Below are 14,187 nucleotides of genomic sequence, written 5' to 3' on the forward strand. Positions count from 1 at the left end.
TGAGAAATAACACAAGTAATCCATTACTTAAATGATTGGTTGACGTAAATATACTTAAATAGATATAATATTAAAAAAAGACTTGGGCAGTATATATAAAACATATTAAGTAAGTTTTTTAAGTACTTTAGGTAATATACAGTTCCTATGCAGTTCGACCATGACCGGTATACATAAAACATATTAAGTCATTTCTTATCTTAAAGCTGCACTCTCACAGATTGAACGTTTTGACAACTTTTTAAATTTTTGTCTTGGGACGAGCCAATTTTTGCGAAAATCCATGGAAACCAGTTATATAAGACTGCTGACAAAAAATAAGATCGCAGATTTTTATATTTAAGTTCAAAAATTGATGTTTTATGCATTTATAAAACATTAATTTTCGAATTGAAATATTAAAATCTGCGATCTGATTTTTTGTTAGCAATCTTTTATTATTGGTTTGCGGATATTTACGCAAATATTTGCCCTTTCCAAGACAACAAATAAAATAAAAATGTAAAAATGGCAAATCTGTGAGAGTGCAGCTTTAAGACGAATTCCTAAGTTTTTTTATACTCAACTTTTTTTTGTAAAAATAAATAAATAATGGACATTGCATAACATTAATGAGAATAAATTTTAGATATTATTGAGTTATAATAACATATGACGAGTGAGATACTTATCTTAGGAAAATGACGTAAGTTAAGAAATGAATTTATGATTAATGAATACCGGCCCAATGAGATACTTAATGTGTTTTATGGATTGAACATACGAACTATAAACGAACATAAAATAGTTTTTTAACTGCAGTATGATTGTAGCATTGTTTCCTAAAACTATAATCAAATTTATTCATTCTTTAATCGTACCTCAAATTTGATGAAAAAAAACACCAATTGCCTTCAAAATTGGCAGAATTTAGAGAAAACGGGTTGCACCTAATTCAATTTGGAGAAACCACGCACACACGAGATTATCACGTATGCAAATGAAGGAAAATGCACTTTGTACAGAGATATTCGATAGATTTTAAATATGCTTGAACTTCTGAGAAATAACACAAGTAATCCATTACTATAATGATTGGGTGACGTAAATATAATTTAATCATAGATATGGTATTCAAAAAATAAAGAAAAACTGGACTGGACCAGTATTTATAAAATATCTTAAGACAGTGTTTATAGTATTAGATATTATTCAGTTATAATACAGTTTGACCATGGCTGGTATTCATAAAAATGCTTAAGTCATTTTTTTATCTTATCTTATCTCTCCTAAGTTTTTATACTCAATTTAAAAGAAAAGTTCAAGCGTTTTTTTTTACAAAAACAAAATGTATATTGCTTAAAACTAATGAAAATAAGGTACTTTAGACATAATTCAGTTATTTTAACAAATGATCACTGAGATACTACACTTTAGAACATGGCGTAAGCAAGGAAATGATTGATGAATACCGGCCAAGAACGATTCTTAAGTTAGGAAAACGAATTTTAAAGTTAAAAATGAACTTAAGAGTTTTATGAATAGCGACCCTGGATTGAACATTCGAACTATAAACGAAAATAAAACAGTTTTAATTGCGGTATGATTGTAGCATTGTTTTCTAAAACTATAATCAAATATATGCATTCTTTAATCGTACCTCAAATTTAATGAAAACATCACCAATCGCCTTCAAAATTGGCAGAATTTAGAGAAACGGGTTGTTCCTAATTCAATTTGGAGAAATCACACACACGAGATGATCACGCAAATGCAGCAAAATGCACTTTGTACAGAGATATTCAATAGATTTTAAAAATGCTTGAACATCTTAGAAATAACACAAATAATCCATTACTATAATGGTTGGGTGACGTAATTATACTTTAAAAAATACGGTATTCAAAAAATAAAGAAAAACTGGACTAGGCCAGTATTTATAAAACATCTTATGTCAGTTTTTAAAGTACAAATGTAATTTAGATATGATTCAGTTCGTATGCAGTGCGACCACGGCTGGTATTCATAGAACATCTTAAAGATGCACTCTTACTCCCAAAGAAGATTTACCACAATTAATACTATTGTTTTAATATTCCAAAAAGGATGAATAAAAGTCGAAAACAGTGGTTCTTATGAAGGATATGGAGTTAAATTTGAAAGAAATGAGCATAAAACACGGTATTTCTACCTTATGAGACTTCAGTAGACCACAGTAAATATTTTACCATTCACCAATCATTAAATATTTTTGCACTTTTTGCTATTAAATACACGGTTACAATCTTGTTTTTAATATAAATAAATAATGGACATTGCATAACATTAATGAGAATAAAGTTTTTTAGATATTATTTAGTTATAATAACATAGAAGAAGAAGAAGAAGAAGAAGAAGAAGAAGAAGAACGTTTATTCGTCGAAAAAGTATATACAGACGATATGTTTGAAATAGGTCAATATGACAATTGATCAAACATTTCAACAAAATACTATGCAAATAACACAACGACGAACAGACACATACATGTACATTGCATTTACAAAATGGTTATTTGACTAGTTACACATTATGGTTTAATTGCCTAGCAAATGTTTAATAACTAAGTTACTAGTGAAAATATCACATAAATAAATAATAATGCATGTTGACCTAATGCTTCGTTTGATTACTTTTTCTTTTGGTCACATGATATTGTTTACTGGTATTTAAACTAAACACGTGGATAAACAAAAACAACAAAGGAAGACAATGTTAACAGAGTGATATGACGAATGAGATACTTGACTTAGGAAAATGATGTAAGTTAAGAATGAACCTAAGATGTTTTGTGACCCTGGATTGAACATGCGAACTATGAACGTACATAAACTAGTATTTTAACTGCAGTATGATTCTAGCATTGTTTACTAGAACTATAATCAAATATACGTACCTCAAATGAGAAAACACAATCTCCTTCAAAATTGGCAGAATTTAGAGAAAAGGGTTGCACTTAATTAAATTTGGAGAAACCGCACAGACAAGGTTAGCGCTTATGCAGATGCAGCAAAATGCACTTTGTACAAAGATATTTATGGGTTAAAGATAACTTACCGTGTGTTCGCCCTTGTTCATTACCGTACACGGCAGCACGGCAGTTGACCCCGCGATGGCCTTGACCTCTGACACGGCGTCATTAAATACGGGCTGGTAGTTGGCCGATAACACTGAAACATGTAAAACTATTAATAGACTAAACTTGATAGCATGATTATGTCTTTAATTCATTGCTGATCTTTTTTTAGAAATGCCCACCATGACTTCTGACACCATGTTATTACACTGGCTGGTAGTTGGCTAATATCGCTGAAATTTGTATGTATAATCACATTTGACAACCATGTCTGGGTTCTTAGTCCCCATTTCTGAGATGAAAGTGCCCAGACTATTTCACATATTATGTTCGTACGTTTTGATAAGGGAATGGGACTTTGGCAAATTCGTTGCTTAATTCATAATGGCGTCCAAGATGGCCACCAAAGCTTGTGCTATGAAAAATTATAAAACAATGGACAACAACCCATAAACCACTATTACATATATTTCAACACTATATGCATTATCAGTTCACTATATCTTCAATAAAAACTGAACCGCAATGTCGTTTAACATAGCTGGCGGCTATAATAATAATAATAATAATAATAATAATAATAATAATAATAATAATAATAATAATAATAATAATAACTTTATTTAAAGAAGGTAACAATAAAGTTATGCTATGCTAAACGTTCGTTAAAAATGATGCAGTTACAAAATGTAACTTCTTTATTTGTGTACCTAAGTCTGAATCATTTGTTAATGCTTCACATTTAAACTTGATATACTGATTTTTAAAAGTTAGTTCAGCTCAAGAAATGTGAATTATGCAACTGATTTACTCAAATGAATGAATGGGTGATCAGTTTGTCTTGAAAACACTCATTTCCCTCCTTACTCAATTTTAATGTCAATGTCACTTGATCATATCGTTAAAGGGACTAGACACCAGATGATACAATTGCAAATAAAAAAAATAAAAAAAATGTTAAAAACTTACATAACATTGAAATCGTTGTGTACAACGCATTGAAGCTAACTTACTGATGTATCACATCGCTTACGACATATGCATCTTTCGCTTTTTTGCGCATTTTTTTTCAATTTGAAATTTACTTTGTTTGTCTTCCACGTCTCAGTTAATTTAAAAATAGCGTCAGTATATGTATCGGTACTAATCACGTGACATTTACATGCTAAATATACACACTATACGCTATTTTTAAACGCGTAAACTCAGCTAATACAGCGACAAAATATTCCTTTAATCATGCACAATGATGTATTACAGGCCTCGTATGGATAATTATAGGTTTGTATTGTTCCATAATGTGTTTGCCAATTTGGCGTCTAGCCCCTTTAAAGACATGCTCAGTTTATATATGCAAACTTCTATCTCATCTACAATGCCTAAATCAGCTCATGCCGTTGAATAAAATCACGCAAAAGGGATTATCTCTTCTAAGATTCAATTTACTTTCTCTCTGATCTTCAATACATGTCTTGTAGGGATACTGTCACATCTAAATGACCAGTTCTACATATATTCCAGATTTGTTAGAACGACTCGTCAGATGTCGGCTTTAGCCTTATCTTCTCCCATTCCGTTTCATTTGGTTCTGTATTATTCTTTAAAACGACCTTCCTCGCCCGTTGCAGCGGGGATAATTCGCTATTTATTGCTGTATTGCTTTTTTATGATTGCGGCTGACTAATGGGATATTCTTTACAGATTGTGTTTCTTTAAAGAAAATGTTATATTATGTCGGATCAGCCTAGACTTTGTTCGGAATTTGACATTGGGGATGTTAATTGGTGTCTTTCACATAAAAATAACAGTCTAAAATGATGACTTGCATTTCCCATCCATCACGGATTCACTCGCTCTCTCCCATCCATCATTGATTCTCTTGCAATTTTTTCATCCCTCACTTATTCATATGTTTTTTCCCATCTCCTACGAAGTCACTCCCTCCTTCCCATCCCTCAAAGATTACTCGCTTTTTCTCATCCCTCAAAGAAACACTCCCTCCTTCCCATCGCTCAAAGATTCACTCTCTCTTTCCCATCCTACAAAGATTCACTCTCTCTATCCAGTTCTTCAAAGATTCACTCTCTCTAACCCATCCCTCAAAGATTCACTTTCTCCTTCCCATTTTCACTGATTCACTCTCTCTTTCCCATCCCTCAAAGATTTCCTCTCTTTTTCCCATCCCTCAAAGATTGCAGTCATCTCTCACTGATTCATTCTTTCTTTTCCACCCCTCTAAGATTTCCCCTCTCTCTCTTTCCCATCCCTCAAAGATTCACTAAGTCTTTCCCACCCCGACTGATTCACTCGCTCTTTGTCATCTCTCACTGATTCAGTAAGAACCGTACAAAGTAAAAAAATCAGTCGCCTGTCTGAAAGTGTTGGCGTTTTGTGTTCAGGATAATGTTCCCATGTATTAAACCTTTTATACGTATGTTACTTCTTTAATTATTTAAGCGACAGCGGGCGTTAAGCGGGACTTAAAAATATAGTGACCGGCCAAAATGTCTTCCCGCTGCAGACTTGTTGTGTGTAACCGCTGATTGGACTTTACCCGACATATATTTGAAGAGTACCAGTCTAAACAAAACTGTCATCTGAATTAACAAACAATATACTTTTTAACATAATGAGATGTCTTTCCTATTTAAGTATTCGGCATTGGTTCGTTCAATGTTTGTGGTTTGTTGTGGTCTGTACTAGTTCTTAAGGGTGTCAGATATGTCATAAGGCATTGACATTTGATTAAAAATTAAGTTAAGTATACCACTTGAATGCGTTAATGAGAATATGCTGAATGATATGTTCTTACACAATACGAAATACTTGATCAACTTCTGCAGAAGTGGTTCTTAAGAAAGGACTAAGTCATTTTTACGAGACGTTTTCTCATGTCGATTTTGTTGCTTACTTAAAGTGTTTTATTGCTTATAAGGGAAATGGACATTAGCTTCTAAGAGCCCAACTCGAATAAACATCGATTCTAGAATGCCCATCATCATAAATATAGGCTATTAGTCATGTAAAACAGAACACGTAGATTATCCGGCGTTAAAAGCCACTGTTTGAGAGACGCAGAAATGACAATAGAAATCTTATTAAATCATTAGAATGTCAATGATCGCGATGGTTTTAGGCTACCGGTCTAAAGCACCTATATCCGGAATCTTTTGTTAATAAATAAATAATTTCCAGACGGTGTTATAAATCGACTGAGCAATCAGGTGATTTATCAGCAGTTTTAGCGTCAGTTGGCAAAATCAAAAGAATTTCTTTTATTTGTTATTGAATTGTTGAAACGTTTCAATACAACGCATTACATTCCAAACGCGCATAGTTCACAGAATTCCCATCAAAGAGATATATGGGTAGCTACCTACAAGTTTCAATTGGCCGTGAAACTTCTATTCATGTGAACAATATGCTCACTGATTCAAGCACAAAACCCTTTCGGCGGGAAATTGTAGGTGTCAAAACATGCATTGAGCGCTTTCCTCATGATCTTCAAGGAGTCAATACACGCATAAATCGCTTTCATCTTGATCTTAAAGGTGTCAATACACGCATTGAACGCTTTCCTCGTGATCTTTCAGGTGTCAATGCATGCATTGAACGCTTTCCTCGTGATCTTTAAGGTGTACATGCACAACATGCTTTCCTCGTGTTATTTATGCTTGTATGTATGTTTGACGCAAAATCATGGATATGGATCATGTTTTATAAATATCGACCACATGCTTTCAACTAGTACAAGGTACACATTCCTGTATGTACACTTTCAACTAGTACAAAGTTCACATTCCTGTATGTACACTTTCAACTAGTACAAAGTACACATACCTACGGTACACTTTCAACTTGTACAAAGTACACATACCTGTGTGTACGCTTTCAACTAGTACAAAGTACACATACCTACGGTACGCTTTCAACTAGTACAAAGTACACATACCTACGGTACACTTTCAACTTGTACAAAGTACACATTCCTGTATGTACACTTTCAACTAGTACAAAGTACACATACCTACGGTACACTTTCAACTAGTACAAAGTACACATACCTGTGTGTACGCTTTCAACTAGTACAAAGTACACATTCCTGTATGTACACTTTCAACTAGTACAAAGTACACATACCTGCGGTACACTTTCAACTTGTACAAAGTACACATACCTGTTTGTACGCTTTCAACTAGTACAAAGTACACATATCTGTGTGTACGCTTTCAACTTGTACAAAGTACACATTCCTGTGTGTACGCTTTCAACTTGTACAAAGTACACATACCTTTATGTACGCTTTCAACTTGTACAAAGTACACATACCTTTATGTACGCTTTCAACTTGTACAAAGTACACATACCTTTATGTACGCTTTCAACTTGTACAAAGTACACATATCTGTGTGTACGCTTTCAACTTGTACAAAGTACACATACCTTTATGTACGCTTTCAACTTGTACAAAGTACACATACCTTTATGTACGCTTTCAACTTGTACAAAGTACACATACCTGTTTGTACGCTTTCAACTAGTACAAAGTACACATATATGTGTGTACGCTTTCAACTTGTACAAAGTACACATACCTGTGTGTACGCTTTCAACTTGTACAAAGTACACATTCCTGTGTGTACGCTTTCAACTTGTACAAAGTACACATACCTGTTTGTACGCTTTCAACTAATGCAAAGTACACATACCTTTATGTACGCTTTCAACTTGTACAAAGTACACATACCTTTATGTACGCTTTCAACTTGTACAAAGTACACATACCTGTATGTACGCTTTCAACTTGTACAAAGTACACATACCTGTATGTACGCTTTCAACTTGTACAAAGTACACATACCTGTATGTACGCTTTCAACTTGTACAAAGTACACATACCTGTATGTACGCTTTCAACTAGTGCAAAGTGCACATACCTATATGTACGCTTTCAACGCTTTCAATGTGTTCAACGTACACATAATTTGATGGCCTATCAATCAAAATGTAGTTCACAAGTACAACTACAAGTAGTTTTACAATCTTTCTGATATATAGGTATTCCACGAAACGCTTTATTGCAAAAGTGTGCAAATAACAGCTACCAGGCAACACTCTATTAAAAAGGCCTAAAACAATCCTTGTGTCCACTGACATCTTTAAAAAGAATAGGGTAGGCAGGTAGGTATAACATTTTTTGAGAGTCCGGATTCGGTTCCAATCCAACTTGTATCAGGGTATATCTCTAGTGTAGCAAACTTTAAATACAAAATGGTCAAATTTTAACATGTTCTCCCAAATGAATTCGTTTATTTAGGAAATTACTAAAAACAACAATTAAACGAAAATTATTGTAGGGTCGGGTGGAAAATGTAGGGTCGGTCGGGCAAGTGGAAACAGAGAAAACTTTTTAGAGCCTAACCAACAGGAAAAGGAATTAAATACAAGAAATATATTTTCTTAACACGTGTATTAACCACTGATACTTTCGTTCACGCACGCAAATGATTAAAGTGACACTTTTATTCAAAATCAATACATACACATGTATAACAAACATATATTTTGACTGATAAACCTATAACTACTTACTAAATAATGCATTTATGGAAAATATCAATTCCTGATAACAATATTTTATCCGTGTATTTTTTAATAGCAGAAAGCGCAAAAATATTAAATGAGTGGTGAATGCTGAAAGATTTACTGTGATCAACTAAAGTCTCCTAAGGTAGAAATACCGTGTTTTATGCTAATTTCTTTCAAATTATCCTTAATAAGAACCATTGTTTTCGACAATTTTTAATCCTTTTTGGAATGTTAAAACAATATTATTAATTGTGTTAAATCTCTTTTGGGAGTAAAAGTTCATCTTTAAAGTTATGTCTTTAAAATGTAGTATACAAAGACATGTACGAGCAATTCGAACACTAGTACATGATTCAAACAATATATATACATTGACGATTTTAAGTGTGTAAAATATATCTCATTGCCCTTTTATATAACTTTATAAGAAACATGATTTACATTCTTGTTTAGTGTTTGTGTAATGGAGGTGTGATACTGCTAGGAAAACATTAAACTTAAAAGTTGATTGATTTCAATCTATGGACTCAAATCCGACAGTAAAATAGACAGTACATTGGATAGTACAATAGCCAGTACAATAGCCAGTACAATAGCCAACGCTAGCCAGTGCAAACGCCAGTTCAATAGCCAACACTAGCCAGTGCAATAGCCAGTTCAATAGCCAATACTAGCCAGTGCAATAGCCAGTACAATAGCCAATACTAGCCAGTGCCATAGCCAGTACAATAGCCAACACTTGCCAGTGCAATAGCCAGTACAATAGCCAACACTAGCCAGTGCAATAGCCAAAACAATAGCCAACACTAGCCAGTGCAATAGCCAGTACAATAGCCAACACTAGCCAGTGCAATAGCCAGAACAATAGCCAACACGAGCCAGTGCAATAGCCAGTACAATAGCCAGTGCAATAGCCAGTACAATAGCCAACAAAAGCCTGTGCAAAAGCCAGTACAATAGCCAACACTAGCCAGTACAATAGCCAGTACAATAGCCAACACTAGCCAGTGCAATAGCCAGTACAACAGCTAACACTAGCAAGTGCAATAGCCAGTGCAATAGCCAACACTAACCAGTGCAATAGCCAGTACAATAGCCAACACTAGCCAGTGCAATAGCCAGTACAATAGCCATCAAAAGCCAGTTCAATAGCCAGTAAAATAACCAACACTAGCCAGTGCAATAGCCAGTACAATAGCTAACACTAGCCAGTACAATAGCCAGTACAATAGCCAATACTAGCCAGTGCCATAGCCAGTACAATAGCCAACACTAGCCAGTGCAATAGCCAGTACAATAGCCAACACTAGCCAGTGCAATAGCCAGAACAATAGCAAACACTAGCCAGTGCAATAGCCAGTACAATAGCCAACACTAGCCAGTACAATAGCCAGTACAATAGCCAACACGAGCCAGTGCAATAGCCAGTACAATAGCCAGTGCAATAGCCAGTACAATAACCAACAAAAGCCAGTGCAATAGCCAGTACAATAGCCAACACTAGCCAGTACAATAGCCAGTACAATAGCCAACACTAGCCAGTGCAATAGCCATTACAACAGCTAACACTAGCAAGTACAATAGCCAGTGCAATAGCCAACACTAACCAGTGCAATAGCCAGTACAATAGCCAACACTCGCCAGTGCAATAGCCAGTACAATAGCCATCAAAAGCCAGTTCAATAGCCAGTAAAATAACCAACACTAGCCAGTGCAATAGCCAGTACAATAGCTAACACTAGCCAGTACAATAGCCAGTACAATAGCCAACACTAGCCAGTGCAATAGCCAGAACAACAGCCAACACTAGCCAGTGCAATAGCCAGTACAATAGCCAACACTAGCCAGTGCAATAGCCAGTACAATAGCCAACACTAGCCAGTGCAATAGCCAGTACAATAACCAACACTAGCCAGTACAATAGCCAGTACAATAGCCAACACTAGCCAGTGCAATAGCCAGTACAATAGCCAACACTAGCCAGTGCAATAGCCAGTACAATAGCCAACACTAGCCAGTACAATAGCCAGTACAATAGCCAACACTAGCCAGTGCAATAGCAAGTACAATAGCCAACACTAGCCAGTGCAATAGCAAGTACAATAGCCAACACTAGCCAGTGCAATAGCCAGTACAATAGCCATCAAAAGCCAGTTCAATAGCCAATTCTAGCATGCATGAAATAGAATAACCAAGGGGCATATCCAGGAATTTACGTTAGAGGGGGCGAAATTAAGGGGCGCAATCTTTCGAACTGCGCCCCTCCTTCGGAACTAAAATATTTGGTAAAATATGTTTGGAGGCGGGTTTGGGGTTCGCCCCCGAAAATTTTGAACAATCTTTAACAATTAAAAGTCGGAATTTGAGCGTATTTTATTACTGTTTTTCTTCAATTTTGACATAAAAAGCAAACTTGAACGATTTTAGGGGGTCGCGCGCCGGGTGCGCCCCGCCTGAAGCCGCTAGTGTAACCTGTCTTACAAGGATAATGGTAAGTATTGAACCTGGTCCTATCAGCTTTCATTGGATCTATTTCCTGTGACAAACAGAAAGCTGACAGCCTCGTGTGTACGCATAGAGTAGAGATTCCCTGGTAGCTGTTATACTCTGATACTAGAACTGCTTGTTGTCAGCAAAATATTTATTTCTAATACAGCACTTGGGACAGACCCTTGACTTAATTTCGCAGATTTTAACCACAAATATGCAGACACAACATGTTGTTTTTTCTGTCGTCCAAGTGGTTGACTTGTCTGACAGCCTCATTAAAACATCCTGATTGTTAAAAAGGCCACAATTACTTCTTCAGAACTCGAATGGCACTTAAACCGTGTATTTTTTTATGCCGTTTCTTCATGTTTAGGTTACAACAGCTGCTCGGAATATTCAGCCTACAACAACTAATTGAGTAAACTACATTTGCTACAGTAACTATTTCATTCCGTTTCTACATTTTTAGGTTACAACAGCTACTCCGATTATTCAGTCTACAACAACTAATTGAGAAAACTACATTTGCTACAGCAACTATTTCCGTCACCACCAATACTACAATCACTGCTTCTGCTGCTGCTACTGTGCTACTTCTTATACTACTGCTACCACCACAACTGTTACTACTACTAGTAGTAGTGATTCTGCTGCTGCTACTGCTCCTGTTGTTGCTGCTCCTACTGTCTCTACTAGGTGAATTGTGATGATTGCATTGACACAAAATGGCTACAATGAAACACTGGTCTCTAAAATAATATAAAAAAACTAATTATCTTATTTATAAGCTTAATAGCGTGATACTTTTTAAGCCCACTTGAATCGCCGTACAGAAAATTAAATGTTGGCATTAAGAACCACTTTGCTGTGCTGGAGAAACAAAACCCACATAATATTCTTACCAAATCAGTTGTCAAGCACAGATTACTGCGGGTAATTTCTTCTTAATTGATTAGGTTATTAGGAATAATAGCTCACTCAGGCACTCTCCGAGAAAATGTAACGAGAGGAAATATTCTATGTCTTGGTCTGGATAGTAATTTCTATGCAGATAAGTTTTGTCGCTTCCAGCAAATATACCATTGTGTGGCCTACAGCATTTCCGGACAATTTTAAGCGATGTCCGGTTTTTCCGATGTAGACCCTAAACAGGGTCAATGATGATTGCAAAAAAGTATTTCGGGAACTTGACTAGAAAACATAAACTTTAATAAAGTGGGTGTTTTGCAGGCATTTATGTTTATTTCGTTATGTATAAAATTAGTTTATATGCTGTCACTAGAATGAAAATATATTGATGATAATTTTTTGTTTAAGAGTAAGGTCGCAATATATCAATACCGGTAGGTTAATTTAGTATTAATCAAAAATGACTAATGTATGTTGTTTCGAGTAAAACTCAAGATTTTTAACATCAGTATTTACATTTTTCTTCATATGAAGTTTATTGACAGTTCTGCTGTTATGGTAAACAGTCAAAACGTATTTTACCGGAAGATACTCGCAATGAAATTGTTTTAAATATTTTCAGGGGCCGGTCAAAAACAGGTTGTGGTCGAAAATAGGTTGCTTACCGACTGAGCGCCAGCAGCTGTATTTCGCGAATGGCCGTAACACGACTGAAATATCCTTTTAATGTGTTCGCGGGATTTAATACACTGATCTCACACCGAAACAAACAGTGTTTTTTATTCTTTTTTCATGCTCATAATTTCCCGAAAATAATAGATAATCGATATTCAATTGGAAATCGAACCAAAGGATGACACACCGGAAATGACGTAATAGCTAGTTTTCCTAGCACTGTTCGAGTTTACTTTCGTTCTTTTTGAATAAGTTAAACAATGAACTGATATTTCCAACAACTCACTGTTTCAAACGATGCTATTAGTATATGATCTGCCGTTATTTGTTTAATAAATCATCGAAAAGTATAAATTAAAGTGCATTTAACTGGCCTTAATTTTCTCGAAACTTTTTAAAGCTGCAATCTCACAGATTGAACGTTTTGACAACTTTTCATTCTTTTGTCTTGGAACGAGCCATTTTTTTGCAAAAAATCCATGGAAACTAGTTATATAAGACTGCTGACAAAAGATTAGATCGCAGATTTTTATATTTAAGTTCAAAAATTGATGTTTTATGCATTTTCCTTCGGACTCCACACACTTAGACCAGCCCAATTGCGTTCTTAGCCCGATAATGACATCAACCCCGCATTCATTCCTTTAGTATAAATAAAAAGCTTATATTCTATATGCAAATAAAATTAGTCTATTTGACTTCCATGATAGGAAGGTCGTATGTGATTCGCCGCTTGGATGCAGAAATCTTGTCGAGACAAAATACAAGAGATTTACAGCAGCGAGTTATGGCATACATAATATGTTTATGTTAGAAAGATAATATGAACATGGATTAATTGATTAGTATAATCCATAAATTGCCTAGCAGTTTTATATAAAATATGTCACTATTGTGCATGGTCGTTCCAGCCTGGACGAAACAGCACATTGTAAGGCTTGGATTTAACTAAGGAATAGTTAGTAAAATTATCTGTTTAAACAGGTAAAATTATGTCAGTATACACTATTGATATAATAAATATGATGATTAAAATATTAGGTTTAACCATTCAAAAAGGCATTTGAGCAGCTTCTTGTTGATTAAAATTAATGTTATTATTTTAATACAGAATTCTAAAGAAGGTTGCCCCTACCATTTTTAGCAGATTTATTCATAGTTACATTTTATCATAGATATGTTTAAAGAATCAGCATTTACTGATAAACCTTATTAAATAGTTTTTATATGTGAACTTTGTCTGTTATTTTGTGTTTGATATGAATGCCATTGGAATATCACTGTCTTTTTCTATTGCAGCTTTTTATGGTTTGAAACTGAAAATTGTATTTAGACCCAAAACAACATTGACTACTTGACATTTGCAGTATTTTCGACTCTTTTTGTTCAATGTCTAAATCTCAGAGGACAACAATCTCAGACAGAGTCAC

At 34.9% G+C, this 14,187-nt stretch overlaps 1 protein-coding gene across 1 annotated transcript in view; it reads right to left on the bottom strand.

Annotated features, from left to right (window-relative positions):
• The window catches only part of LOC128225643 (opioid-binding protein/cell adhesion molecule-like), a 57,098-nt gene that overhangs the window by 20,248 nt on the left and 22,663 nt on the right, over nucleotides 1–14,187 (bottom strand). The window contains exon 2 of the mRNA XM_052935546.1: nucleotides 3,076–3,188. Coding sequence (XP_052791506.1) covers nucleotides 3,076–3,188 — 113 coding nt within the window. The remainder of the gene's footprint in view (nucleotides 1–3,075; nucleotides 3,189–14,187) is intronic.

The sequence above is a fragment of the Mya arenaria genome, chromosome 3 (genome assembly GCF_026914265.1).
Source record: "Mya arenaria isolate MELC-2E11 chromosome 3, ASM2691426v1".
In the NCBI taxonomy this organism is placed as follows: domain Eukaryota; kingdom Metazoa; phylum Mollusca; class Bivalvia; order Myida; family Myidae; genus Mya; species Mya arenaria.